This window comes from Somniosus microcephalus, chromosome 14 (genome assembly GCF_052327205.1).
Source record: "Somniosus microcephalus isolate GS21.2 chromosome 14, FLI_Smic_1.0, whole genome shotgun sequence".
In the NCBI taxonomy this organism is placed as follows: Eukaryota; Metazoa; Chordata; class Chondrichthyes; order Squaliformes; family Somniosidae; genus Somniosus; species Somniosus microcephalus.
This window is the reverse complement of record NC_141000.1, coordinates 86,918,303-86,946,047: the sequence shown is the minus strand read 5'-3', so window position 1 is coordinate 86,946,047 and position 27,745 is coordinate 86,918,303. Positions and strand designations below refer to the sequence as shown.

The 27,745-nt window shown below is 42.1% G+C and overlaps 1 protein-coding gene across 3 annotated transcripts; it reads left to right on the top strand.

Annotated features, from left to right (window-relative positions):
- Positions 1-374: 374 nt before the first annotated feature.
- Positions 375-25,068, top strand: styxl2 (serine/threonine/tyrosine interacting like 2). 3 transcript variants are annotated; one of them, XM_086006876.1, is made up of 6 exons: positions 375-456; positions 9,174-9,298; positions 11,243-11,337; positions 13,152-13,380; positions 15,517-15,734; positions 19,360-25,068. In XM_086006876.1, the coding sequence occupies exons 2-6, from the start codon at positions 9,189-9,191 to the stop codon at positions 22,212-22,214; spliced, it is 3,507 nt and encodes a 1,168-aa protein (XP_085863002.1). In that variant the 5' UTR covers positions 375-456; positions 9,174-9,188; the 3' UTR covers positions 22,215-25,068. The 3 variants fall into 3 exon arrangements, with proteins under 3 accessions (XP_085863002.1, XP_085863000.1, XP_085863003.1); XM_086006874.1 differs by lacking the exon at positions 375-456 and adding an exon at positions 577-902; XM_086006877.1 differs by lacking the exon at positions 375-456 and adding an exon at positions 1,203-1,332.
- The last annotated feature ends 2,677 nt before the right edge of the window (positions 25,069-27,745 follow it).

Genomic DNA, 27,745 nt, shown 5'->3' with positions numbered 1-27,745 from the left:
AATAGTATATATTCATGCAGATCAAACAGACAGCAAATGTTTTTACAGCAATATTGACATGCGTTTCATTATAATCCCACATCTGAGCCTATCACATTAAGTCTGTGATTTATGCATCAGTCAGAAACACTGACTAAAATAACACTGATGCCACCAACTGTACACTGAGCAGCTCCCATATAAGCATTGTTAAGATAAAAGGAAGCAATATGCTTCAGTGTTCATTATGTATTACTGTAATAAAGTTACACTACAATCAAAATAAAGGACAAAACAAAGAAGTATAAAGGTTATTTTTTTGCTGGCTGTAAGTCTTGCTCTGTGACTTGTCTGTCAGGCACCAGTTTATCTCCACATTCCAGACGAGGACCCTGTGTGAGGATCTCTCCGTGTCACTTTGGAACTGGGGAAGTTTTTGGTGACAGCTTATTTGAGGAGACAAGTTTCAGTATCCAGGTACGGTCCACGTTCAAACGTTTTCTGGCACTATTGTATCACCGACGGGTGATGAAAGGACCTGGAATTTGATTTTTTTTTATAAGCAATTGTTATTAAGTTAATACTAAGTTTTTGTTAAAGTTTGAAACGGCCTGAGTCACTGAGTGGTGTCGCCTGTCACTCCCATCAAAGGGCACATTCCATTGGCCTGAGGGAGCCGCTTTCTGCAGCTGTCAAAAGCTCAAAATAACCGCAGGCTCAGTTTAGGCCGGCGCCTCTTCACTGAACAAAATCACAACGTTATACAAAACGGCAATCCTGTTTCGATTTAAAAAGCAGTATTTTATTGTTTCTGCTTTCGGTTCGGTTTTAATCGTTTTGATGTTACGCCGCTAATATGTGAATGTTTTCACCAGTGGAAAATTAAAATCAGGAATATCTCGGCGTAGAGTTACAAAACAATGGTTTTTAAATATTATTTTTCTCTCCGTTTTATTTCATTGAACTTGTCTTAACAAGTAACTGAGAGTCATTAAGTAAAATAACCAGAGGAAACATTACAGGTTGTTGAATTAATGGAGCATTGGGCATAAAGTTAAATATGGGGAAACGTTTAGAGTAACATTATTCATATTTAAAAAGGATCGAAAGTCAATTATATTTTCGAAATGTGTGGCGACCTGGTTGATTTTGCATCTGTTCTGTTTACACTAATTGAAATGTTTCTAGACCAGTGTTACCAGTACTACAGCCACTATCCACATGCGGCTAATTGAGAATTCAGATGCAACTAATTGCCTTTCTGATTAGTAAATTAATAGACACTGGCGCTGGGCAGGTGATCTCAATATTCACATCCGCTCACCTGTACATGTGTGCATTAACCTGTTGGAGGTTAGTAAAATCGCAATGACAAAAAGCAGAATGTGCGAGTTATTTTTGATTGTTTTACAATGGTGGTAGATGCTAAGTAAATATACATGCGAACTGCATTTACCTGTGAGTTTATCGAAGATGTTTTTACTAAAATTAATGCTCGGGGCTAAAACGGTGTCGCCGTGCACACACCTGTGGCTATCAGTGATGGCTATTCAGCTTTCTCCGGGGAGCCCAATCTAAAGCTTTTGGAAATTCACAAAGATTTGCAAAAAAAATTTAAGATAAAAGTTTATACCTTTTAAAAGAAAATACATTTTTGTTGGCAGGAACAATGCACATTAGATAGGTTTTCAGCGGAGTGATAAAATTACATGTATAATACAGCAGAGCTGGAAGGATCTGATTTACATAAGTTGTTTGCTGAGGTTTGTGCTCTCCTTAACCTCAACACTTGGAAGTTTTGAGTATTGGATTTGGGGAGAGGTAGTAAACCTCAGGAAGTATAATAGGATGTAAAATGAAGCTGATCCTATACCATCATCGAGTAATACTAAGTAACTGGCACTTTGAAAATTTTACATAGATTTTTCAAGACAAAATTCAATTTATATTTTTTATGCAACACAATCAGAGTCCCTAAGAGTATGGTAGCCTAGTGATTATGGTATTGGACTAGCAACCTGGGAGGCTATGAGTTCAAATGCCACCGTGACAAATTATGAAAAGAATTCAATACCGCTGGTAATTTGTGGACTAGCATGAGAAAGGGACTATGGATTGTTGTGGAAATCTAATTGAATCAGGTCCTTTCAGGAAGGGAGCCTGCCATTCCTACCTGGTCTGGCCTACATGTGACTCAGTCCCACACTAATGTCCTGAGGGGAATAAGGGATGGGCAATAAATACTGGCTTGCTAGTGTCGTTCAGATACCAAGAACAAATTTTTATAAAATGAAATTTGATTAGAGGTGTTTAAATGAAAGGTTTAGATCAAGTAAATAAAGAGAAACTGTTTCCAATGGCTGAAGGGTCGATAACCAGAGAGCACAGATTTAAGGGGATTGGTAAAAGAACCAGAGGGAACATGAGGAAAAACATTTTTACACAACCAGTGGTTAGGATTTGGAATGCTGACGACACACAGCTCTACCTCACTACCACTTCTCTCAACCTCTCCACAGTCTCTAAATTGTCAGACTGCTTGTCCGACATCCAGTTCTGGATGAGCAGAAATTTTCTCCAATTAAATATTGGGAAGACCGAAGCCATTGTTTTCAGTCCCTGCCACAAACTCCGTTCCCTAGCCACTGACTCCATCCCTCTCCCTAACATCTGTCTGAGGCTGAACCACACTGTTTGCAACCTTGGTGTCAGGTTTGACCCTCAAATGAACTTCTGACTAAGTATACGCAGCATAACAAACACTGCCTATTTCCACCACCGTAACATCGCCCGTCTCCACCATTGCCTCAGCTCATCCACTGCTGAAACCCTCATCCATGCATTTGTTACCTCTAGACTTGACTATTCCAACGCACTCCTGGCTGGCCTCCCACATTCCACCCTACATGAACTTGAGGTCATCCAAAACTCGACTGCCCGTGTCCTAACTCGCACCAAGTCCTGTTTACCCATCCACCCCTGTTCTCACTGACATACATTGACTCTCGATTAAGCAACACCTCAATTTCAAAATTCTCACCCTTGTTTTGAAATCCCTCCATAGCCTCGCCCCTCCCTATCTCTGTAATCTCCTTCAGCCCCACAACCTCCCCCGAGATATCTGCGCTCTTCTAATTCTACCCTCTTGAGGATCCCTGATTATAATTGTTCAACCATTGGTGGCTGTGCCTTCTGTTGCTTAGGCCCTAAGCTCTGGAATTCCCTGCCTAAATCTCTCCGCCTCACTACCTCTCTTTCCTCCTTTAAGACACTCCTTAAAACCAACCTCTTTGACCAAGCTTTTGATCACCTGCCCTAATTTCTCCTTGTGTGGCTCGATGTCATTTTTTGTCCTTTATTACTCCTGTGAAGCACCTTGGGACGTTTTACTCCATTAAAGGCGCTATATAAATACAAGTTGTTGTTGTTGTTGATGGGGTGGTGGATACAGATTCATTAGTAGCCTTCAAAAGGGAATTGGATAAATACTTGAAGGAGAAAAAATTGCAGGGATATGGGGAAAGAGCGAGTGAGTGGGACTAACTGGATTGTACTTTGAAAGAGCTGGCGCAGACTCGATGGGTCGAATGGTCTCTTTCTTTGTGCTGTACTATTCAATGATTCTATGAACCCCAGGTTCCCATCCTAAACAGTGGAACCTAGTTATTTGCAAATATGTTTTTGCGTCATTTACTAAAATGTGTTGATTTGTGAGTTGCCATTGATCGCCTGCAAACAGAATGGGGTTGATTTTCCCGAAGCTGTTGGGAAGAAGGCGGGACTACAACTTTCGGGTTTTACACCTGCCTACTTCGATGTCCGGCCAATCCGCGCGATTTTTACTTGATTGACCTTGTTAAGCCCGCCCAGCGGGCTCAGCAGGCCAATTAAGGGCCACCCGGCAACAGGTGACGTCACAGACTGAAATTTCATCTGTCAAGAGTTCTTGACAGATGAAATATCAGCGTTTCACAGCTGTTTGAAGCTGTGAAACACTGACAGTCTGAGTTCTAAGCTGAGTCCTTCTGCACAGACTCAGTTAGAACTCTCACCGACACTCAAAGCTGAAGGCTGTCACTTTTCACAGATCGCAGCCGTTCAGCTTTAACTGCCGGCTGAGTGATGGGATCCCGACGGCTACAGGAAGAAAGGCTGTTAAGGTAAGTACAGGTAAGTAAAAGTTCTTTACACACTTTAGACACACCAAACACACTTACCTTTGCACTCATGCACCCATCACTCACCCGAGCACCGACATCGCGACCCCTCCAACTCCTTCAACCCGACGGCCCGCCTGCTCTAACCTGGCGTGGTTTGGAGCCGTCGGGAATCCCACACGAAACCCCTCAAAATAGGGATTAGGCTAAAAACTGCCTGTTAACAGGCAGTTAATTGGCACTAATCCCTTCCCGCCTGGTTTCGGTGGGTCCCAGTGCGGGGCGGGTACCCGCCGCCCCTGAAACTTACATGGGGTGGGGTTTTGGGCGGGATGGTGTCGGGACCCCCGAATTCGGGATTTCCCCCCCCCCCCCCCCCCCCACACGGCTGAAACCCTGCCTGACGGCTCCAGGAAAATCGACCCCACTATGTTCCAGTTATCAATTGGTGTTGGAGCCCACACAAGAAGCAATATTGAGACTGGGTAATAATTTGCATATATGATGTCATTGCTAGGAATTTGCTTGTTAAAATTGTTACGTGAGATTCAAATAAATATTAATGACATTTAAGGAAATATGTATTGCTACAATCAGTTATAAAATGCAGAAAATTGTTGATAATTTTGCTTAATATTTGAGGTCCCAAATTTCTTAGGAAGTCCAGTGAAACTTACCAGAATTTCCCAGTCGGCCTTGTAATAGGCAGAACCTCCACTCACTCTTTACAAAGCCACTCATGTCAGGAGGTGGCCCCAGGGTGGATCTGGTGGTGGAGATTCCCTACGCTGGGAGCTCCCACTTATCTAGTTCAACAGGGACTCGGAGTATTGCAGCAGGTTGGCACTGTTGAGTGAGGTGAGGCGTGTTGGCCTCCAAATGGGCACAAGTAGGTCCCACCAAGGGTGGGACTAGACAAGGCGAAGTAATTAAAAATAAAAAAATAAAAAAAATAAAAAATTGTATTGGCCTCTTACATAGGGGCCGAGGTGGGGTATATGGGGAGGTGGCCTGGGAAACGCTTCCACAATAGAAGACAAGCATGGGATTTTCAACCTGCACAGTGCAGGCGGGTGTCGGAGATGCACCCACAGTGGCACAGGTGCCCACTGGCACCATGTAAATTAGGAACCCTCCCACAGAATCTGACCAGGTCAGTATTTTGCGGCCCAGAATGTTCATAGCAAGGACATTCAATCTCAGGCAAAATCATTGGGGTTTTATCCATCTACATTTCCTGCTGACAGGAGATATACTTTACTGTCATGAAATTCTGTAGAGATTTTCCAGTGGCTCGGGCCTCAGTAAAATTTATTACTCTTTCTTTGACATTCTCAGTAAGAACTACGTCCAAATAGGAAATTGCTTTCCTGACATCCATGGATCCAGGATGTTAGTAAAATTTATGAAATGTCAGTAAACCTTAATGCAAGAGACCATCTTCAGATCCTTGCCTTCTTTCTTTTTGGAAACCTAAGCAAATCTGTGACTAGGGCATACAGCAGTACCTGATCAGAGAAGAATCCTTCTGCATAAAGAATCATGCATGAAGACCAGTAGAACTGTATATGAACCAGTGGAGGTGGCCTACATACTCAGTGTAACAATGTGTTGACAAGTATTTTAACTTGAAAGGTGCTGCCACTTTTGTGTTTTGTTGTTGGAATAAATAGTTTTTGTCGAAATGAGCTTCAGAAAAAAATTGCAACTTAAAGCCATTTTGTTTCTGAACTGTTAAAATGAAAGATTTTGCTGAATTGAATTGAAAGCAATTTTTTTTTTATTTATGTGCTCTTCACACTCCAAACTAGCAATCATGACATCATTGAAATCCACATCAGGAGATCTAAAATGCCTTTTTTTAAGGAGTGCTTGCAACATATTTTGGATTTCTATTGCGATCTCAGCGGGCGAGACTAGGCGGGTTTTGAGGAACATCCGTTTCTGAAAAAATAAAGATAAATCAAAAATGAAATAAAAACAGAAAATGCTGGAGATGCACAGCTGGTCAATTAGCATCTGAGAGAGGAGGAAAGGTTAACGCTTCAGGGATGACCTTTCATCAGAGCACAATATTTAAAAAATGCATAGGGGCCATTTTGGGGTATATTTAAATGACAGTTTTACTTAGTAACATTTTTTACAACATGTATTCATTATTTAAACACAAAGATACCTCATGCAGCTTTATTAATACTGTAAGTACATTTTTTTTGATATTATTAATAAATAAATACATACAATGTGTCTTTTGCAGCTTGCCACTCCTAAGTAGCACCCTCTAATGTTCTATTATTTTTACATTGAGGAACCTGGTTAATGGACCAATTTTTAATCTTGAGTAGATGAGTGCAAGCTGTATCAATTAAAGCTATTGTCTAGGCTAAGAACAACTGGGGGCCAAATTATATTGGCCAGTGGCTCAGAATGCAGTGAATGAGAACTCCATGAAGGAACAATAAGGGGTACATATCTGTAGTTAAATTTGGAAGATCAATGTAGAAAAGCAGATTTATGACTGCCATCAAACTAAAATAGGCTAATTGCCTACTTCAGTAGTTGCTCAGGATGATTCAGATGGGCAGGGGAAGTGTAGTCCGGAACACACAATTCAGTGTCTTCGTAAGACATTCCCTGGTATGCTATTTTGACTGAGGGGGTTAAAATGTTTAAAATAATGCAGAAACATTTTTACACTAATATCATAAACAGTCATTTCTAGCCTCTAGGAAAATAGGACCATTGCGGTCCATCCGGCCAGTCCCAAAGTTTGAAAAATACCATACACTACTCTATCTCTCATAATCTTCAATTGTTTACTTTTCCAATATCTATCTAGTTCCCTCTTCAATTTATTGATGCTATCCACAGCCTCCCCAGGCAGTCTGTTTCATATATTTGCCTCCTTCTGTGTGAAAGTTAAATCCAAATTCCCTGTTCACCTTCCTTCCTCTGAGCCCGAGTTAATATCTCCTTGTTGTAGATTTGCGATTGTTAAACATATTGGAGGAGATTTTCAACTGCCGCTCGCCTGTTTTTTGCCTGAAAAATGGGTGACTTTCAGAGGATAATCCAGTGGGCACCTTGGACATCCAAGGTCCTCCTGATTCAATTTTCAGGCAGGCCCTTAAATGGACAACCAGCCGCCCACCCAAAAGAGGCAGAAGGCAGTTTAAATATGCAGATCGGGGTCCTATGGTTGTAGGCAACGTTCCCCCTAAGCGGCTGCACATCGATCGGGAGGTCCCACGCAGGCCGCTCACCAGCTGTTGCCACTGGAAAAGATGCCGCACATGTGTGGCTGCACAGCGGCTGCGCGGCAAATTGAGAGGGACCGTGCACGGGAAAAAAATTTGAAGGGCACATTTGTTGTTGGACTCCTATTGCCATTTTCATCTACAAATGGGCAGCGTGTACACTGTGAACGCTAGACCCAGTTGTACCAGGCATTGAACAGCCTAACCAGTGGTCCTAAAAGGGACTACTGGAGGCTACTCCAAAAATAACCTGGGAAATTTTTGGAGGGGAATTTGTGGGGTCTGAACTACAGTGGCCTGTTGCAACTCTATTCTTGCTTCCCCCGCCAAAGCAATTCCCCTTCCCAACAGTGCAGAAACCGGGCCTTCTGATGGTCTCAGCGGGTGTCGTGGATGCACCGCCGAGTTTATGCCTGTTTTCGGCCGGTCACAAATTACTCTTATTTTATTGGGGCTCAATAAAATCTAAGAACTCCTCATAGCCTCTTTTTTTCCCAATGTAAATTTTTCCATATTTTGTAGCATTTTCCTCATAGCTTAGGTGTTTAATCTGAGAAATCAATGTAGTTGTCCTTTGCTGTGCCCTTTCAAAAGCCAGGATGTGTGTCCATTGTTGTATGTTGACCAGAATTATACTTCAAGTGAGGCCAGGCTGCTGTATTGTACAGGCTCAGTTTTACTCCCTGGGATGTGTGCTCTATCCCTCTGAAGATCTTGTTTCCTTTCTTTATTGCTGCCAATCATTAATGACTTCCGTGAACTATGTACAACTACCCTTAGATCCATCTCCTGTCTTGAGTCTGTGGAACAATTTTGTTTCGCTCATATTCCTCCTGCTTATTCGCAGTCCCTAGTCTTGTCACTTTTTCATTATCTACATTAAATAATATCTGGTGCTTGGGCAGCACATCTGAGACCTAATTTTCTGATTTCAACAAAATTGGGGTTGCCTGCACTGCCAGCAAGAGGGGAGATCTTCCCAAATTTTTGAGGCTACGTGAGGTATGCTTGAGGAAAGTTCTTTTTGTCTCCTGCATTATTTCCCTTGTTGCCATACAGAGATCCCCTTCTTCCACTCCTGCATGTCTTTCTCAGTGTGATTTGATTACTTTTGTATTTTTAGTAATGTGCGTCTGAGCGTATTCCAATTATTCCCTACATTCCTCCATTTCAACAATATGCTAGTGCTTGTGGGGGTAATTTTAACCTAATCTGCCGGTTGGGAAATTGATGGGATGGGCCTGTTTTACGCCGCATCTCATTCTGCATTCCATTGGAAAGTACAATCGTGTGTGGTATAAAACAGACCGGCTGCCAAATTTGCTGATTGTTTTTGATGTGGAACTCGGGTCTGCTGAAGGTCAGATGATATTTTCTCAAGTTCATTTCACGCCGAGCCTTTAACAATCAAAGAAAGTAGATCTCTGGTTCCTCTGCCTGGGCAGCATTTGAGCACAGGCCACAGAGGTGAAAGGATAATTCTCCCAATTTTTATTGGCAATCTCACTCAGACAGTATAAGAATAGAGGAATGGGAAATATAAAGGTCAGACTATTGCAGTGCAGCTGGAATTGAGGAATATTGTCAGAATAATGAAACGGTACAAATTGTTTTTGTTTCATTTAAAGTGTTTACACAGAGTAGCTCAATTTAGGTGAAATATCTAGCTTATGACTCAAGTGAGCATGAAATGATAATATTTATAGATATTTACTTGTTCCCTATTTCTATATCTGGCTTACTATACTTCAAGGCATTGATTCTCTTCGTTTTTATGCAGAACTGGAAGACAGCCATGGCAACATCTCAGAATACCAACAGTGAACAAGTTGTTCCAGGAGAAAATGATCAAGACGATGTCCTATCCGTGCAGGCCCGCTACCTCCGTAGTCCATCTCCTAGCAGGTGTGATGTGTGCAATGATTAATTCCCTGACATAAGCAGATTTAACCATAGATTTGTGTCAGTTGTGGCTCAGTGGGTAGCACTCTCACCTCTGAGTCAAAAGATTGTGGGTTCAAGTCCCACTCCATGATGCTCCAGTGTAGTACTGAGGGAGTGCTGCACTGTCGGAGGTGCCGTCTTTAGGATGTGTCGTCTGCTCTCTCAGGTGGACGTAAAAGATTCCACGGCACTATTTCGAAGAAGAGCAGGGGAGTTCTCCCCGGTATCCTGGCCAATATTTATTCCTCAACCAACATCACTAAAACAGATTATCTGGTCATTATCACATTGCTGTTTATGGGATCTTGCTGTGTGCAAATTGGCTGCCGCGTTTCCTACATTACAGCAGTGACTCCACTTCAAAAAGTACTTCATTGGCTGTAAAGCACTTTGCGACATCCTGAGGTCATGAAATTCTCTATATAAATGCAAGTTTTTTTGTAGATTCATATAAAGCCTTCCTGAGCCTAGACAATGGCTGTTGTTACTGTGTTTAAACTCTGAAAAGATTTGCTCATGGTTATGTCACGAAATGTTGATAAGATAGATAATCCTTTCGGGGTACAATAACCACACTAAAGCACATTAGTTGGAACTTTCAACTTTGCCAGGGGCGTAAAACAGGTGGTACTGGGCGGTGTGTATAATGGATGGCCAAATCGCCACTTCCCTTTAAGGCCCATAACAAGTCTATTCTACCACATTGAAATGGCTAACCTTCTGCCCCATTCCCCTCTATTTCTACCCCAAACCCATCCCAAATAATTACTGCTACTACCCAGTGGTGGTAAGGCAAGCTGCAAGGCATCTCTGAGGTGGACACCACATTGAAGAGGCCGCTTTGTATCCTGCTGCTGAAGGTGAGTGTTTCTTTGCCTGCATAGCGATTTTTATTAGTACTTTTGAGTCAGGAATTTTGCTGCTACTTTTACTCAGCTCTGCACAAACTACTGCTTTGCAGTCTAAACATGGGTTTTTCTGACCACTTTTATTTTGATGTTGTGAAGAGGAGGAGGATGAAGACATGGAAGAGGCTACGTTGGCAGCTCTTGGAGCCAGGCATCACCGAAGGTAGCTCTTCCCTAAATGTAGACACTCCCTCACCAGGCCCTACAGACTAAGAAGGTCTTACGTGGGCATCTCCACAGCAGGAGGAGAGAGCAAAAAAGCAGAGAAAGTAGAACAGGAGAGCAAGCTGCCAGAGCAAGAAGAGCACAATTGAGAGCCCAGAACCTGCAAGAAATAAAGATTGATTCACTAAATAAAATCATTTTATACCTCCTTGATCTCTTCCTCCTCCCCATTTTCCAAGACTTCTACCAAGGTCCTTTATAAGACAGAAATCAACATGTTCCCTGCCAGTATCCAACTCCCAAAAGTTGAACGCAGACAAAAGAATGAACTCACAATTCTGTGATCGAGCTATCTTTACTTAAAACAACAATATTCACCAGAATGTGCCAACAAAATATATTCTCCCTTTCTGCAACTACTTCTTAGCACTGTGAATACCCTTGGGAAAACTCCCCTGCTCTTCTTCGAACAGTGCCATGGGATATTTAATGTATACCTGAGGGCAAATGGGCCTTAGTTTAATGTCTCTTCCAAAAGACAACACCCCCGACAGGGCAGCACTCTTTCAGTACTGCACTGAAGTATCCATCTAGATAATGTACTTAAGTCTCAGAACATACTGAGCCATAAAGTTTGGTAAAAATTGAAGAGTAAGAACTCCTCTAAGGTAAAAATGGAGCTGCTGATGGTAGCAATATCAATAATAAATGCTATGGGATAATCTGCTAAATATTTTAATAAACAATGAGTTGTTGGGGATAAGAGGCAAAGGAACAACATTGAAATGCATAATTGCCGTTTAAACAACTTGTACTTTTTTCTCATTGACAGATTTTCCATTATATCAAATACAGACACAGAGAGCATCTTCATGGAGCCCATCCATCTCTCATCTGCAATTGCTGCAACTAAGATTATTAATGAAGGTGAGATTCTTATGTTCCCAGACCAGAAATATATGAAATTGTAACAGCTTCCCTGGCCCTGATTTTAACTCCAGACGGGTTTTGTGTGGGTGGGTGGTGGGGCGAGTTTAAAATTCACCCACTTCCCCAGACAACAGGCCTAGGGTATTTTAACTTCCGACATCATTGTTACAAGACAAATGTAGAAGTAATTCTTGCAGTAAATTTGATCCTGACAAGTTACGAACTGATGAGCGGATAAGATGCTGCATTTCAGTTGCTTTGTGGTATGAGTATGTCTTCAGATTCCTGATCATTCCAGTGAAGCAAAATGCATCTGTTTCAAAAGTCGTCGTCATATGTGTCTTCATACTGTTCCCTTTGGAGAACTGTATGAAGTGGTGGAAGGATTTCTGGCCGCGATTAACGCTCCTTCCGTGACCGTAGCCATCTTTGTACCAGCCATTAGGGTGGTTAGTCCTATGGCGGGAGGGTTTTACGGGCTCCCACAACCCATACGAGGGGGGGGGGCCACCCACACCCACGGACGCAAGTATCCCGCTGGATGTCAACCCAGAATTTAGAGCCGGAGCTCCGACTCCACTTGCCGGGACTGTCTGGAGCAGGGTTCGAAACCCTACGCCTTCTGGCCCAGCGGCGGGGATGCTACCACTACGCCAAAGGCCCACTCCATTTCAAAAGTAACTTGGTACAATATTTTAACCATTTAAAAGATCTTGGTTGAGAATCTCAGTTTTTCAGGGAGAAACACACATCACAATATACACAGAGAGATGGATATTTTGTTGGTTTGTCACTTTATGTTTGAACACTGATTTTGAAAGAAAGTAAAGGAGAAGTTTTAAAAATTGGTGTTAACTGTACCTAGATGGAGTGGCTGGATTTATTTTTGTTTTTTCTATTTTGCCTGTGTAAGATGGTACTGCAAATAGTGGGTTGCTTCAAATCCGTCGGAGTGTCTAATAAGGCATTTATATCCAATTCTTGGGAAATCTTCGAGCAGTAAATGCATCTTTACTACTGGTCTTTTGGTGGAGGATGTTTCTACATTCTATACCATCCAGGAGATTCACTTCGTATTTTTTACTTTGGATTTCATATCATCCATATTTAGATAAGAACATAAGAAATAGGAGCAGGAATAGGCCACTTGGCCCCTCGAGCCTGCTCCGCCATTCAATAAGATCATGGCTGATCTTGGGCTCAAAGCTACTTCCCTGCCCGCTCCCCATAACCCTTCACTCCCTTATCTTGCAAAAATCTGTCTATCTCCACCTTAATGTATTTAATGACCCAGCCTCCACAGCTCTCTGCAGCAGAGAATTCCACAGATTTACGACCCTCTGAGAGAAGAAATTCCTCCTCATCTCAGTTCTAAAAGGGCGACCCTTTATTCTAAAACTATGCCCCCGAGTTCTAGATTTCCCCATGAGGGGAAACATCCTCTCTGCATCTACCTTGTTGAGCCCCCTCAGTATCTTATATGTTTCAATAAGATCACCTCTCATTCTTCTAAATTCCAATGAGTATAGGCCCAACCTGCTCAATCTTTCTTCATAAGTCAACCCCCTCATCTCTGGAATTAACCTAGTGAATCGTCTCTGAACTGCCTCTAATGAAAGTATATCCTTCCTTAAATAAGGAGACCAAAACTGTACACAGTACTCAAGGTGTGGTCTCACCAATACCCTGTACAGTTGTAGCAGGACTTCCCTGCTTTTATACTCCCATGTTCCCAGGTTGAATCTGAACTTTAAGTGTTTCAAAAGATTCTTTCGTACACATGGTTACTTTTTTGTCTTTTGTAACTGAAGAGTTGAAACCCAAAGTAATAAAAGTTGAGCCAACGTCACCAAAAATGATGGAGTCAGCTGAGCAGCTGCTGGTGGAAGACCTTTATAACCGGGTGAAAGTGAAGATTGACGACACCAGCAGATTCAACACACCCTGTATCATGGACATCCAGCGTGCACTGATGCAAAAGATGGAGGCGCCCATGGAGCTAATGGATGAGGTGTGGCCAAATGTCTTCATAGCTGAAAAGTAAGTTTAGAAAAGTAATGTTGCAGTGAAGATGTGATACTTATATTATTATGGTCTCTAGGTGGGCCCATCACGGCTGCCTTATTAGCTTATTGTTCTTCCAAATCATTGTATCTAATCAATATATTGTATATTTTAAACATGTTTTACCTTGTGCTTATGAACACTTTGGAGAGACCCGAGAGTAGAAGAAGAGGAAATGTGGCAGTCTAGTCTGAGGGCTTGAATCCTTGGTCCCTTATGCTGATGACACAAATGCAAGTGCGGCACATGCGGCCAAAAATCTGGATTTTGATCCCAGTGCTGATTTTTGCGCTGGGTCTGTGCCGGGGTTGGGTGTGTGTGTGGTGGTGGGGGCGGGGCGGGGCGGCACAGGGGGAAGAGGCTTATGCTTCTCCATGGTATTTGAGCATTCCGAGGGCATGTCTGGGATGTCCTGGAAATTGCAATACTTTGCATCATTGGTGTAATGTCATTCAGGTGTGCCAAAAAATAGCTGGAGCAGAGGGCGGACCTGCTGGTGCAGCAGTCACCAAAACCTCTTAAAGGTACTCATTGCCTTTGTGTCCAACTTTGTTGAGTTTGTTGCTTTTTTTGTATCCCATTTGGAGATGTTTATTTGGGAACTTGACTTCTCCACCCCAAAACATCCAGAAACCTTGTCTGGCTTAGACAACTTGACCCACACCATGGGCATTTGTTTTGTGATTCTGCTAGCTGTATTTGAGATGGTGGTTGAGGATGGAATGGACCAGCAGTAGTAGAGGAAGGGGCCACAGATGAGCCTAAACATAACATGTGGACTTGCCACCACGCTTTGAGCAACAACATGCTTGTAATTTAAGATAATGACTGAGCCAAACTCACATCACTTTAAAGATCATTGTTCTGTGGAATCATTCCTGCATCAGGCTCTCCCTGCCAGATGCACCAATCCCCTCTCCCATATTGTGAACCCCCACTATTAATTAACCATCATCACCTGCCCAGCCAGGCAAGTACTGTAGCAAAAAGGGTCGTGCCCACCAAATATCCATTTTCTTGTGTGATGTGGTGTATTTTTTTCTTTCCCTGATGCTTCTTTTGGTGGCATTAGGTATTGAGTGTCTCTTGCTACCTAATGGAGTGCTGCTTCCAAGTGGTACCCTGGTGAGAAGAGAATGAAATGGCTGGCTGAAGGATGTCCTCTTGGAGCTCCTGGGATGGGGGTGGCTGCTTACCTGTTACAGCAGGATCACTAGCAATGTCCAGGGCTAGCTCCTGAAGGCATGTCAGCATCTGGAGAGTTGGGGACCCCCCGCCCAGTTTTCAGCCCCTCTCTTCTGCTGTGCGCCCTCTTGGCCTGCAATGAGAAAATAGCAATGAATGACTGAGGCCGATCAGAGCTACACAATTGGGCATTGTGCTTCCTTGGGCAGGAATATAAAAGTAGACTGCATGCAAAAGTGGGCTTACCCACCATAAATGAAAGGTTCCAAGATAAGAAAGCATTCCATCTGAGTATACAGCTGATTAAGGTGAAAGTGGTATATGTGTGAATATAGGCATGTCATTGCGTACCACTACAAATATGAGCATATGTTGTCCTCTGAACTTCACAGACTGCCTTCACCTGCTCTGCCACCTCTTCGCATGCAGTCCTCACTGCATTTTGTTGAGAAGGGTGCCACTTCATACCCAAAAGTGGCACATCTCCTTGTCTGCACCTCCCTCAACGTGACTTCCAGGATTCTTACATTAAAGGGCGCAGTCCTGCCTGCAACCGAAGAATCTCCTGATTTCATATTTTCCAACAGTTGCTGCGATGCTGTTCTCCAAAACACCCTTTTCAGTTGAGCACAAAGTGCCGGTACATTTCAAGGTGCTGCACTGCCCCTTTTAGGCCTCTGCACAGGAAAACCCATCCTATCCCGACCTGTGCGTCACACAAAGTGTGCTGAGAGTGAACAGCAATATGCTAACGAGGAGACCTTGCAAAATCTGGAGTGTTCTTTCAGAGCACTTGATGCAAAGGTTGCTGTGAAAAGTGCCCCTGCACTGGGAATGTGTCAGAGCACAATTTTATGCCCCAAGTTGTTGTTTTGTCATGCTCATGCCCTCGGAAAATAGGAACCGGTTTTAATTTTGTTTTTCCAGGAATGCAACTGTGAATAAGGGTCGGTTGAAACGACTGGGGATCACTCACATCCTTAATGCTGCCCATGGGACGGGTGTTTACACCACGATAGACTTTTACGCAGGAATGGAAATTCAGTACCTTGGAATCGAAGCTGATGACTTCCCTGACTTTGACCTGTCCAAATACTTTCGTAAGGCTGCAGAGTTTATGGATGAAGCACTTTTGACATACAGAGGTAAGCAGTGATTCAGATTCTCAAACCAGGGCATTGTAAACATGGTACAACCCCTAACGAGATCGTATGAGCCTTGGTCTGCCATAGATGATGTCTTGGGTTCAATAGCCTCCATAAGTGGATCTCGTCCTTGATATTCTGGAGTTGACCTACATGGCCCAATATATACTTATATGATAGCGTCATGCTGGGGATGTAACAATGCATCCCACTTGACATATGAACTAAATATTATGTATTTTGAATGTGCCCTTATGTATGCTTCTCCTATCTTGCAGTAGGCAAATTGTTTTCATGTTAGTCAGATGAGGCCAGAATGAAATATTCAGCCATTTTATATCTAAAACAGTTAGTGAATATACAAAGTAAGAGTTATGACCGGACCCAGTTAATGCAATCTGTGCAATTTGTCTTTACATAATAATACCAAATAATGAACATGCTATGCTTGCCTATATTAGTAAGTCATCTTGTTTGACTGAAACAAAATGGCTTCTAACAACACTCCCTCATCGCAATTGAACTCAAAGGGAATCAAGGGATATGGGAATCAGGCAGGAAAGTGGAATTGAGGTCGATGATCAGCCATAATCTTATTGAATGGCGGAGCAGGCTCGAGAGGCCGTATGGCCTACTCCTGCTCCTATTTCTTATGTTCTTATGTAATATTCTGAGTTTGGGTGAAAGACAACCCTGGCAGCTTTCTGTTTAAAAACCTATGTCCCCTAGTCCTAGACTCCCCAAACAGCAGAAATAGTTTCTCTCTATCTACCCTATCAGTTCCACTTAATATCTTGAAAACTTTGGTCAAATCACCCCTTAACCGTCTAAATTCCAGGGAATACAACCCTAATTTGTGTAAAATCTCCTTGTAATTTAACCCTTGGAGTCCGAGTATCATTCTGGTAAACCTACGCTGCACTCCCTCCAAGGCTAATATATCCTTCCTAAGGTGTGTTGCCCAGAACTGCTCACAGTACAGGTAGACTATCCTTTATCCGAAAACCTTGGGACCAGCCATGTTTCGGTTTTCGGAAAATTTCAGATTTCAGAAGGTATTTTATAAGACTGGGAAATTTGTCGGGGGTGGGGGTCGGCGGGGGGGTCGGTGTCGGCGGGGGGATCGGCGGGGGGTCGGGGTCGGTGGGGGGGGCGGGGGTCGGCGTCGTGCGCACGACTTACGCTGAACGAAAAAACTTTCGGTTTTTAGAGGTTTTCGGTTTTCGGAAGTTCGGATAAAGGATAGTTTACCTGTACTCCAGGTGTGGTCTAACCAGGGTTTTGGTCAGCTGCAGCATAACCTCTACCCCCTTGTATTCTAGTCCTCTAGATATATTCCATTAGTCTTTTTGATTATTTTCTGTACCTGTCCATGACATTTTAATGATCTGTGTACATGGACCCCTAAGTTTCTTTGGACTTCCACTGTTTCTCACTTTTCACCATTTAAAAAGTACTCTGATCTAGCTGTCCAAAGTGGATAACCTCGCATTTTCTTACATTGAAATCCATTTGCCATAGTTTTGCCCGTTCACGTAATCTATAAATATCTCTTTGAAATTTTATGCTTCCATCTATACTGCTTACAATGCTACCTATCCTTATGTCATTTGGCAAACTTGGATACGTGGCTCTCTATCCCATCATCTAAGTCATTAATAAATATGGTGAATAGTTGAAGCCCCAACACAGATCCCTGTGGGATGCCACTAGTCACATCCTGCCAATCAGAGTGCCTTCCCATTACCTCTACTCTCTGTCTCCTGTCACTCAGCCAATTTCCTAACCATGTCAATAATTTGCCTTCAATTCCATGACTTTCGACTTTAGCTAACAGTCTCTTATGAGGGACTTTATCAAATGCCTTCTGGAAGTCTGTATAAATAACATCCATAGACATTTGCCTGTCCACTATTTTAGTCACCTCTTCAAAAAATTCAGTCAGGTTCGTCAGGCATGACCTACCCTCTACAAATTCATGCTGGGTCCTCTAATCAGCTCAAAATTTTCAAGGTGTTCAGTCACTCTATCCTTAATTATAACCGACAACAGATGTTAGGCTAACTGGTCTATAATTCCCTGGTTTCCCCCTCTCACCTTTCTTAACTAGTGGAGTGACATGTGCAATTTTCCAATCTAAAGGAACCGTTCCTGAATCGAGAGAACTTTGGAAGATTATAATTAGGGCATCTGCAATGTTCTCACCTACTTCCTTTAAAAGATTGTGGCAGAGCCTCCACAATTTCCACCCTTAATTCCCTCAGTAACCTAGGATGCATCCCATCCAGACCGGGTGACATTTCTACTTTAAGGAGTGCCAACCTTAAGAGAAAAAATTGCAAGGGTATGGGGAAAGAGTGGGACTAACTGGATTGCTCTTCGAAAGAGCCGGTGCAGACTCAATGGGCCGAATGGCCTCCTTCTGTGCTGTACTATTCTATGATTTAAGGGGATTGGCAAAAGAACTAGAGGCGACATGAGGAAACATATCTTTACACAGTGAGCTGTTGTGATCTGGAATGCACTGACTGAAAGGGTGGTGGAAGCAGATTCAATAGTAGCTTTCAAAAAGGAATTGGATAAATACTTAAAGGGAAAAAAAGTACAGGGGGAAAAGAGTAGGGGAGTGGGATTAATTGGGTATTGCTACCAAAGAGCCGGCACAGGCATTTGGGCCGAATGGCCTCATTCTGTGTTGTATCATTCTATGATTCTAAATTTGCTCCTCTATCTCTTTTCCACTATTTGGTGGCATAATAACCCCTCTATTGTTCCTTAATTCTAATCAAATAGATTCTGTATTTGGCCCCTGAACTACACCATCCATTTCCAGTGCTGGAATAGTTTCTTTGATCAATACTGCCACTCCCCCTCCTTTTTTTCCTTCCCAATCTTTCCTGAATACCTTGTAGCCAGGAATATTAAGTTCCCAATCCTACACTTCTTTGAGTCAGGTCTCTGTTATTGCCACTATATCACAGTCCCATGTTGTGACTTGTGCCTGCAGCTCACCAACCTTATTTGCCACGCTCCATGCATTTATGTGCATGCACTCCAAACCCATCTTAGACTGCTTTGCATTTGCCCCCTGTTTGATCCCTCCTATTTATGAACTATTCTTTACCCTAGTGCTAGTTGCCTCTCCCAGTCCTCTGTGCATCTTGTTTCTCCTCTCTAATGTTTCATCCCGGTGCCCATCCCTTTGCCAAATTAGTTTAAACCCTCCCCCACAGTAAGAGTTAACCTTCCCGCGAGGACATTGGTCCCAGCTCTGTTGAGGTCTAACCCATCCACTTTGAACTGGTCCCTCCTGCCCCAGAACTGGTCCCAATGCACCAGAAATCTGCATCTTTTCTTCAGCCATGCATTAGCCTGTTTTATCCTACTATTCCTATACTCACTAGCATGTGGCACTGGGAGTAATCCAGAGATTACTACCTTTTGAGGTCCTGCTTTTTAACTTCCTCCCTAGCTGCTGAAATTCTGACTGCAGGACCTCAACCCTTTTCTTTCCTATGTCATTGGTTCCCACATGGAAATGTATTTTATCCATGCATATGTAGAAATTCTAACAACAGAAGTAGAATCAAATTGAAAGATACTCACTTTTTTTTCCTTTCCATAGGTAAAGTTATGGTTTGCAGTGTCATGGGAACCAGTCGACCAGCAGCACTTGTGGCTGCCTACCTTATGATCTTCCACCACCTGACCATCATGGAGGCATTAATGACTCTACGCAAAAAACGGCCAATCTATCCAAATGAGGGCTTCTTGAAGCAGCTTAGAGAACTAAATGAAAATCTTTTGGCTGAACGTGGCCAATATGATGATGATGATGATGATGATGAGACTCTAAGCCAATGTTCTGTCATAGAAGCAAACGCCCATTCTATCTCTGTGGCTGAAGAGGAGACACGGAGCATCATGGGAGCTAAGGCACATTCCATCATGGTGGAAGAGGAAGACACAACCAGCTTAATTTCTAGCAGTTTAATGAGCTCTGCGACAAAAACAAGTGTCACTTCCAAAAAACCAACATTAATTGATGAAGATGAAGAGGAAAGGATCTACGAAGAGTGGAGAGCAAAACAAGGTTTGTCACCAATAGAACGAACCAACAAACCAAGAGAGGAGAGACCCAAACTTCCTGAAGATCTTGACGAAGAGAATAATGTTGATTGGCTAATTAGGGAATGGCAAAATAAAAATGAAAAGTTTCAATTGGATCCATGTCGGCAGCCTGAACTCCTGAGCAGCAGTGAAGCAGATGGAGGATCCATTATTGCAAGAAGCAGACAATATGTTGCCAGTGAACAAGATGACACCGAGAGTGTAAATAGTCTTGACAGTGAGCTTCTTCAACAACATTTGGAAGAGTATTTAAACAAGCCACGCAGAGCTCGAAATGACTCCTTATCCACTGAGGCAAGCACTTGGGACATGTGGGATGAACGATTACTTGAGATCAGCAAGAAAGCTGCAAGAGGTGACGACATGAGTAGCATGTCTTCTGTTAGCTGCGTTGAAAAAGGGAGAGACCCAGATGAAGAGAGTTCTATATTCTCCGAAACCAGTTCTATGTTCAACTTCTGCAAGAAGAACAAAGACAACCTGACCCCTCTGGAAAGGTGGCGTATCAAACGGATACAATTTGGATGGAATAAAAAAGATTCCAAAACAGATGATGAGAATAAAACTGAAGAATTTGAGGAGGGGGAGGGAGGAGAAGTAAAATCACTTGCCGATGTCAACCTGACAGCCTATCAGAGCTGGAAGTTGAAACATCAGAAAAAGCTGGGCAATGAAAACAAAAATGAGGTAATTAATTTGACCAAAGGTGAAGATATTGCATCCAAGAGAACTAAACAAAGGCGTGCTGAGGTCTTGGAACGCTCCAAACGAACATTGGAAGAGAGTAAATCCTTATCTGAGTGCGAGATGGAAAGTTCCATGAGCAGAAGCATTCCACTGTCTACTTTCTGGTCCACAATGTCTGACAAAAGTGATGATGCTGCTTCTATGTTAAGTATGCAGAGTAGTGGCTCTTCAATGAACAGACCCAGAACTGCCTCAACTACTTCAGTGCCTATGCCACCTTTGCAAGTAAATCCTGATGCTACTGTTTCACTTTCTAGCATTCAGGATTGGATTGCTTCTGTGGTTAGTGAACAAATTGCAATAAAGCAAAATGCGATCATAGGTACTGCCTCGCTATTGGACAAAAACATCCAGCAAGGGTCCACTGGTAGATACACAGAAGATGACAAAATTTCACTTCTCAGCATGCAAAGTGGAGGTGCCTATGCAGGTTCCCTGCTGGGGCCTAAAGCAGCGTACAGCACAGACACTCAGTCTGCCTTGTCATGCAGCAGTCTGTCTAGCTTCAAGTCTGAAGGCTTGCATTCAAAAGAGAAGATTACAAAAACAAGCAAACCACTATATAGCTTGTTTGCAGATGAAATTAATCTTAAAAAGTTAGACTGCAAGAACAAGGAGATTAAAAGTGAGATGAAAGATAAAATAGATGCATACAAAAAAGAAAAGGTGGCTTCAGATAATAAACGCAGCACATTGTTTAAAAAGAAGAAGAAAGATGAAAGTGAAGACGAAGATTTGGTTGAAACAAATTCCGGATGCTTTTCCTCTTCGAGAACAGATAAATTTGACACAATATCTAATATTTCAGGTAATCTTTTATGCACTGGCACCAGTACACCAGATTCAGCTATCAATGTACATAAATGGCTTAGTGATGTTAAGGGAGTATCTGTTGACAACAAAACCTTAAAATATGACCAGATTATGAAAAAAGAAACAAAGTTCAATAGTGCTTCTTACCTCCATGAACCTGACAGTGGGCCATCATCAAAACCCCAATTGGATGCAACAAAAGGTTCAGCTTCATTATATCTTACAAGAGGTGTTGATTTGAAAACACCATTGACAGGCTCAGGAGAATATACGTCGAGAAGATTTACTTCTTCCTATGGATCAAAAGATTATGACAATAAAACTAAGCTGAAATATTCTACTCCATCACCTGATTTGGAATACTATAGTTTCCGAAGACCACTGGCTGATGAAGCTGGTACTTCCACAGAATCGTACTCTGAAAGGTCCTCCATTGAAATGCAGCCTTCATGTCCAGATGGGGATTTGCAGCCATCTGACCAATCAACAGCTCGTCCTTTCCCCAGGAGATCTCGGTTGCACAGCTCAGAGACAGAACTAAATGCCTACGATCATGATGATACCCTAGAGACACATGCAAAGAGAACATTTAAGCAGAGTTTTGCAACTGTAGAGGAACAGAGCAGTGGAAAAGGTAATGACAGTGACCTTGAGAATCCTACAGCAAAGAAAGGTTTGAAATCTGTATCAAGAAACAGCAGTGGTGAAGATGATGATGAAATTATAGCTGCTTGGAGGAGTCGTCAGGAAATCAGAATCAAGGATAAAAAAAGGCGTCAAAAAGAATAAACACAATAATCACTGGTACAATAGAACAATGAATGAGAAGCTGTGTATGTGAAATTGAATTGTTGTGCACAATAGAAATATAAGAGCCGATTTTAACCTCCCCCACCAGCCTGGCGAGAGTGGTGCGGGCTAGGGCATAAGATGATGCGGGGGGGGGTTCGCGCTGCATACTTAACGTGTTTCCCCCCACCCCCCACATGTTTTACTTACCTGACTTCAGGCACGGCAAGGCCACCTGCCCCAGAGGAACAAGGGCCTAACATAAATGGCAGCGTTGCTTCCCAATGACGTCATCAAGACACACCTGCCATTTTAACCATGGCTCAACTCCCACCCGCCCACACAGTCTCCAGCTCGCCAGCAAAAGTCCTACAATCACACAGCAGAATTCCATTTTAATCATTTCCGAATGGAATCCCAAAATCTGATCTAATGACAATTTACAGAATTGGAATTTTATTAGTAATTACCTTCATTCCACCAACCTCACTAAAAATTCAATTCTTTGATAATTCTAGACATCATTAAAACTGTAATCCGGGCCAATGTTGGCATAAACTCATTTGATACAGTGCATGTGCAAAATGTACGATATGAAAATGTTTAATTAATGACTGAGGTATCCCCTTACGCTGGAGCAAACAGGCCCCTGCGCATCTTTGCATCAACGATAACATTTCCGTGCGCATTTGCTGGCGTCGGTGGGCAAATAGCCTAACTCTGCGCCAGCGATTGCTTTCTTGTGACCCGCGTGGATAGCCTGTCAGTGCAAACGTTGACAGGCCGCAAGTTCCAGATTTCGTACATGCACAAGCACTTGCATAAATACTGAACTTGCAGTGGGTTTCAAAGGAGGTATGGCAGCGTATTCTGAGTACGCCGCCATACCGACTGCAAAATCTGGGCCATGGTTGATACGAGACAACTATGTATTGAAATTAAGTATGTTGCAACGTGAGTTTGACCACTTTTGGGTTACATGCTGTGCATTGGACAAGTTTCAATTTTAGTCGACTTGTAATGTTTGCTAGAAATATATTTTGCAACCCTTTAGTGACAATAAAATCCACGTTAAACCATACTTTTTGTTTAAATGGGTACCTCTTAGTTTATTTTTGCCTCAGAATGTCATTAACACCCCACACATTTATAAAGAAGTCGGCGGCAGTGCACCAGGGATGCAGTTCAAATGGAGCGGTTCCATTTCCTGCTCCGTTCCCGCCAATCTGCACTTTTAACACCGCTGGTTTTGGGGGCAGATGAGGCTCCCGCCAGACTCTGAGGCCCGCTAAGGTTAGTTTTAAAAATAAAACTTTCCTTCGTGGAGCCCGGTAGAGCAGGCATGCCGGGACTCTGGCTCACATTCCCGACTCACACTCCTGCGCAGGATTGCCAACCACCGCAGCTGACTTGCCATCGGGAGTTGAAATCGACCCTTGTGCTTCTCCTTCAAGATGTCAGAAGTGATTTGTTATTTCACACCCCTTAGCTAATCACAATTTGCATTTTATTTATGTCTAACTATGTAGCTGAAGTTAGTGTGTCAAAATCCGAATGCATCGGAGATCAGCTGAGGGTAGCTTGGCACAATAGTATGTCATAATATTTTTGATTTCATCCTGCAATGATTTAGCTTATTTTCAGTCTGGTCAAGGGACATTGTCTTTATGAAAAGGTGGTTGGCATTTTTTTTTGTTGGGGGGGGACAAGAGTTATTCATCATTTTTGTTATAAGACCACATACAGAGATGTAATAATAACAAAAGGAAGACTTGGTTTATCATGTCTTTCAGAAATGTCTCAAAGTGCTTCATATAAAATTAATGATTTTGAAGTGTAATTACTATTGCTCTAAGTGAGTGTCGCAGGCAATGTGTGCCCAGCAAGATCCCACAAGCCACAATGCAATGAATGAACAATCTGTTTTGATTAGTGTTAGTTGAAGAAGGAATGTTGACCGGGATATGCTGAGAGGCTGTTTCCCCTGGCTGTAGAGTCTAGAACTGGTGGTCATAGCCTTAGGATAAGGGCTCAGCCATTTAGGACTGAGATGAGGAGAAATTTCTTCACTGAGAGGGTTGTGAATCTTCGGAATTCTCTACCCCAGAGGGCTGTGGATGCTCAGTTGTTGATTATATTCAAGACTGAGATCAATAGATTTTTGGCCATTAAGTAAATCAAGGGAAATGGGGATAAGGCTGGAAACTGGAGTTGAGGTAGAAGATCAGCCATGATGCTATGGAATGGTGGAGCAGGCTCGAGGGGGCCCATATGGCCTACTCCTGCTCCTATTTCTTATGTTCTTATACAGGTAGAATTCTCTACTCCCTTTCCTCGTTCCTCATTTAATTTCATTATGTGTTTATAAACTAATGGAATCAATTCGTCAAACACTTTTTCGTGAAGATAATGCCCCTTTAAGACAGCATACATGTACATCCATAATGTCTAAATTAGTAAAATGTTTAGTTATAATCATGTCTTGCAAACCAGTGAAACTTTGTAGAGGAAGTACAATATTTTGTGACAATCTGACTTTCATAACAACAACAATTTATATAGCACCTTTAAAGAAAATTAGAAAATATCGCAAGGCACTTCACAGAACCATAATCAGACAGAAATTAATATTACTAGGTATGGTAATAAAATTGTAGATGTAAACTACCTTCCCATTAATTGTTGAAAGTCTGAAGTTGTATGGCCTGCTTATTTGAATATATGTTGCATGCAATGATTTGTGTTTTTCCTCCTTTTTATTTGGCTATTTTATCAGAAAGTCTCTCGATCAGCCAATATCCATCAAAACCAATCAAAAAGATTCTGTTATAAAATAAAGGCAAGTAAAAATGTGTACATTGAGTAAATACATTGTACTGTTTTCTTGTATCTTCATTACGAAGATTGAACCAAATACATATATTTTTTATTTTAAGCAAACAAAAATAGGTATTTTAACCTTTAACGACTACAGGTAAGTCCAGGGAATTGAAAATCTCCCTGGGCCTTAGACAATCAGTTGGTTCAGGGAACTTTAATCTTCCTGGGCCATGTTTTCAGCTGATACTCCATGATGCTAAAACAAACTCTAATGTTATAAGTCAGGAATTGCTTTATTTATGTAATATTTGCTTGTATAACTAAATACATGCAAGATATAGTTTTAAGTAAAACTAAGTACATTTTGAATACTTCTGCTACCTGGTCTTCTTCCCCACTCTCTCTCTTTTCTCCAATTCTCTTGATCCTACTTTTATCATTTTGAGTTGAATTGAATTTTTTTAATTTTCTAATCCATTTCTCTAAAAGGCCAGTCATACTACAAAGTTTGTATTGAGATGAAGCTAAAATAAACTCTCTAGTGTAACTCAGGTGTGAAGTCACCCCCATTGAATTTAGGCAAACTGAGACCACCTTAAAAGGAAGTCTCCCACCTCATCGCCTTTACCCAGACTGCAGTATAATTGCAAAATTTAAAAGTTCCAAGGTGCTTTTAATAGTTTTAAATTGATTTTTTAAATCCTTTTACTATTAGCAGAAAGCTAATTGTCCTCTGCTATCATGAGAACTTAATTACCATCCAAATTCCAGTGAGCAGATCTCCACTTGCTTTGGCCACTCAGTATTGTGGAATTGGCTGTATAACTTTGGTCTGCTGACCCTACATCAATTAAGTGCATATGGGCCACAAACTGATATTTCTGTGCTTAATTGGCCCCATTTATATCTTCAAACAATAGAAAATAAAGCTGGAAAATTAATAAGATCGCTTTTAAAACCTACATCTTGCATTTGTGACACTTGTTCAGCAATCGGAACTAATTGGGGTTTTTTTCTTTAGAAATGAGACTTAGAGGAAACCTGATAGAGGTCTTTAAAATTGTGAATGGATTGGACAAGGTAGATGTGGAGAGAATGTTTCCACTTGTGGAAGAATCCAAAGGTACCATAAATATAAGTTAATTACTAATAAATCCAATAGGGAAATAAAGGAAAAATGTCTACTCAGAGAATGGTTAAAATATGGAACTCACTACCACAGGAAGTGGTTGAGGCAAATAGCTTGGATGCTTTCAAAAGGAAACTAGATGAGCACATGAGAGAAAAGGGAATAGAAAGATGTGCTGAAAGGCTGAGATGAGGTAGAATGGAGTGATTGGCTAATTCAAATGAGATACCCCCTTAATAATTTGCTTAATTGATATTTTTAGGTTATTTTGATAAATTGAAGTTTTGGAATAGTATTGGCAAAGGGCCCTCACCACTGAATTGTGATTTATTGCTTGGTGGTAAGCAACCTACAACTTTACCCTACAGAGAGAGAGAAAGAAAGAATCGCCCCAGGTTGCTCTTAAGAACCTCTTCCAGTCTAATGGTAAAGCAGCACTTGCAGAGGTCCAGGACCAGATCACCTGGTTGGCAGGAAGAGGTGAGTAGGGCTGGAGAAGCAATGGGGTTAAAATAAAGGGCATTTGACAAATAACATTTTGTAAAATCAAGCGTTTATTTTCCTATTAAAAGTTATTTTTTTTATTGTTTGATGATATTCCTCAGAATTACATAGAATATACAACACAGAAATATGACATTTGGCCCAGCTAGTCTGTGCCGGTGTTTATACTCCACACGAGTCTCCTTCCATTCTACCTCATCTCAGCCTTTCAGCACATCTTTCTATTCCCTTTTCTCTCATGTGCTCATCTAGTTTCCTTTTGAAAGCATCCAAGCCATTTGCCTCAACCACTTCCTGTGGTAGTGAGTTCCATATTTTAACCATTCTCTGAGTAAAGACATTTTTCCTTTATTTCCCTATTGGATTTATTAGTAATTAACTTATATTTATGGTACCTTTGGATTCTTCCACAAGTGGAAACATTCTCTCCACATCTACCTTGTCCAATCCATTCACAATTTTAAAGACCTCTATCAGGTCTCCTCTAAGTCTCTTTTCTAAAGAAAAAAACCCAACCTGTTCAATCTTTGCTGATAGCTGTAATCTCTCAGTTCTGGTACCATCCTTGTAAATCTCTTTTACACTTACTCCTGCCACTTATCAGCCCAAGCCTGAATGTCGTCCCGGTCTTGCTGCATGCAGGCATGGACTGCTTCATTATCTAAGGAGTTGCGAATGGCACTGTGCAGTCATCAGCGAATGTCCCCACTTCTGACCTTATGATGGAGGGAAGGTCATTGATGAAGCAGCTGAAGATGGTTGGGCCGAGGACACTGCCCTGAGGAACTCCTGCGGCGATGTCCTGGGGCTGAGATGATTGACCTCCAACCACAGCCATCCTCCTTTGTGCTAGGTATGACTCCAGCTAGTGGAGAGTTTTCCCCCTGATTCCCATTAACTTCAGTTCTACTAGGGCTCCTTGATGCCACACTCAGTCAAATGTTGCCTTGATGTCAAGGACAGTCACTCTCAACTCACCTCTGGAATTCAGCTCTTTTGTTCATGTTTGGACTAAGGCTGTAATGAGGTCTGGAGCAGAGTGGTCTTGGCAGAACCCAAACTGTGCATCAGTGAGCAG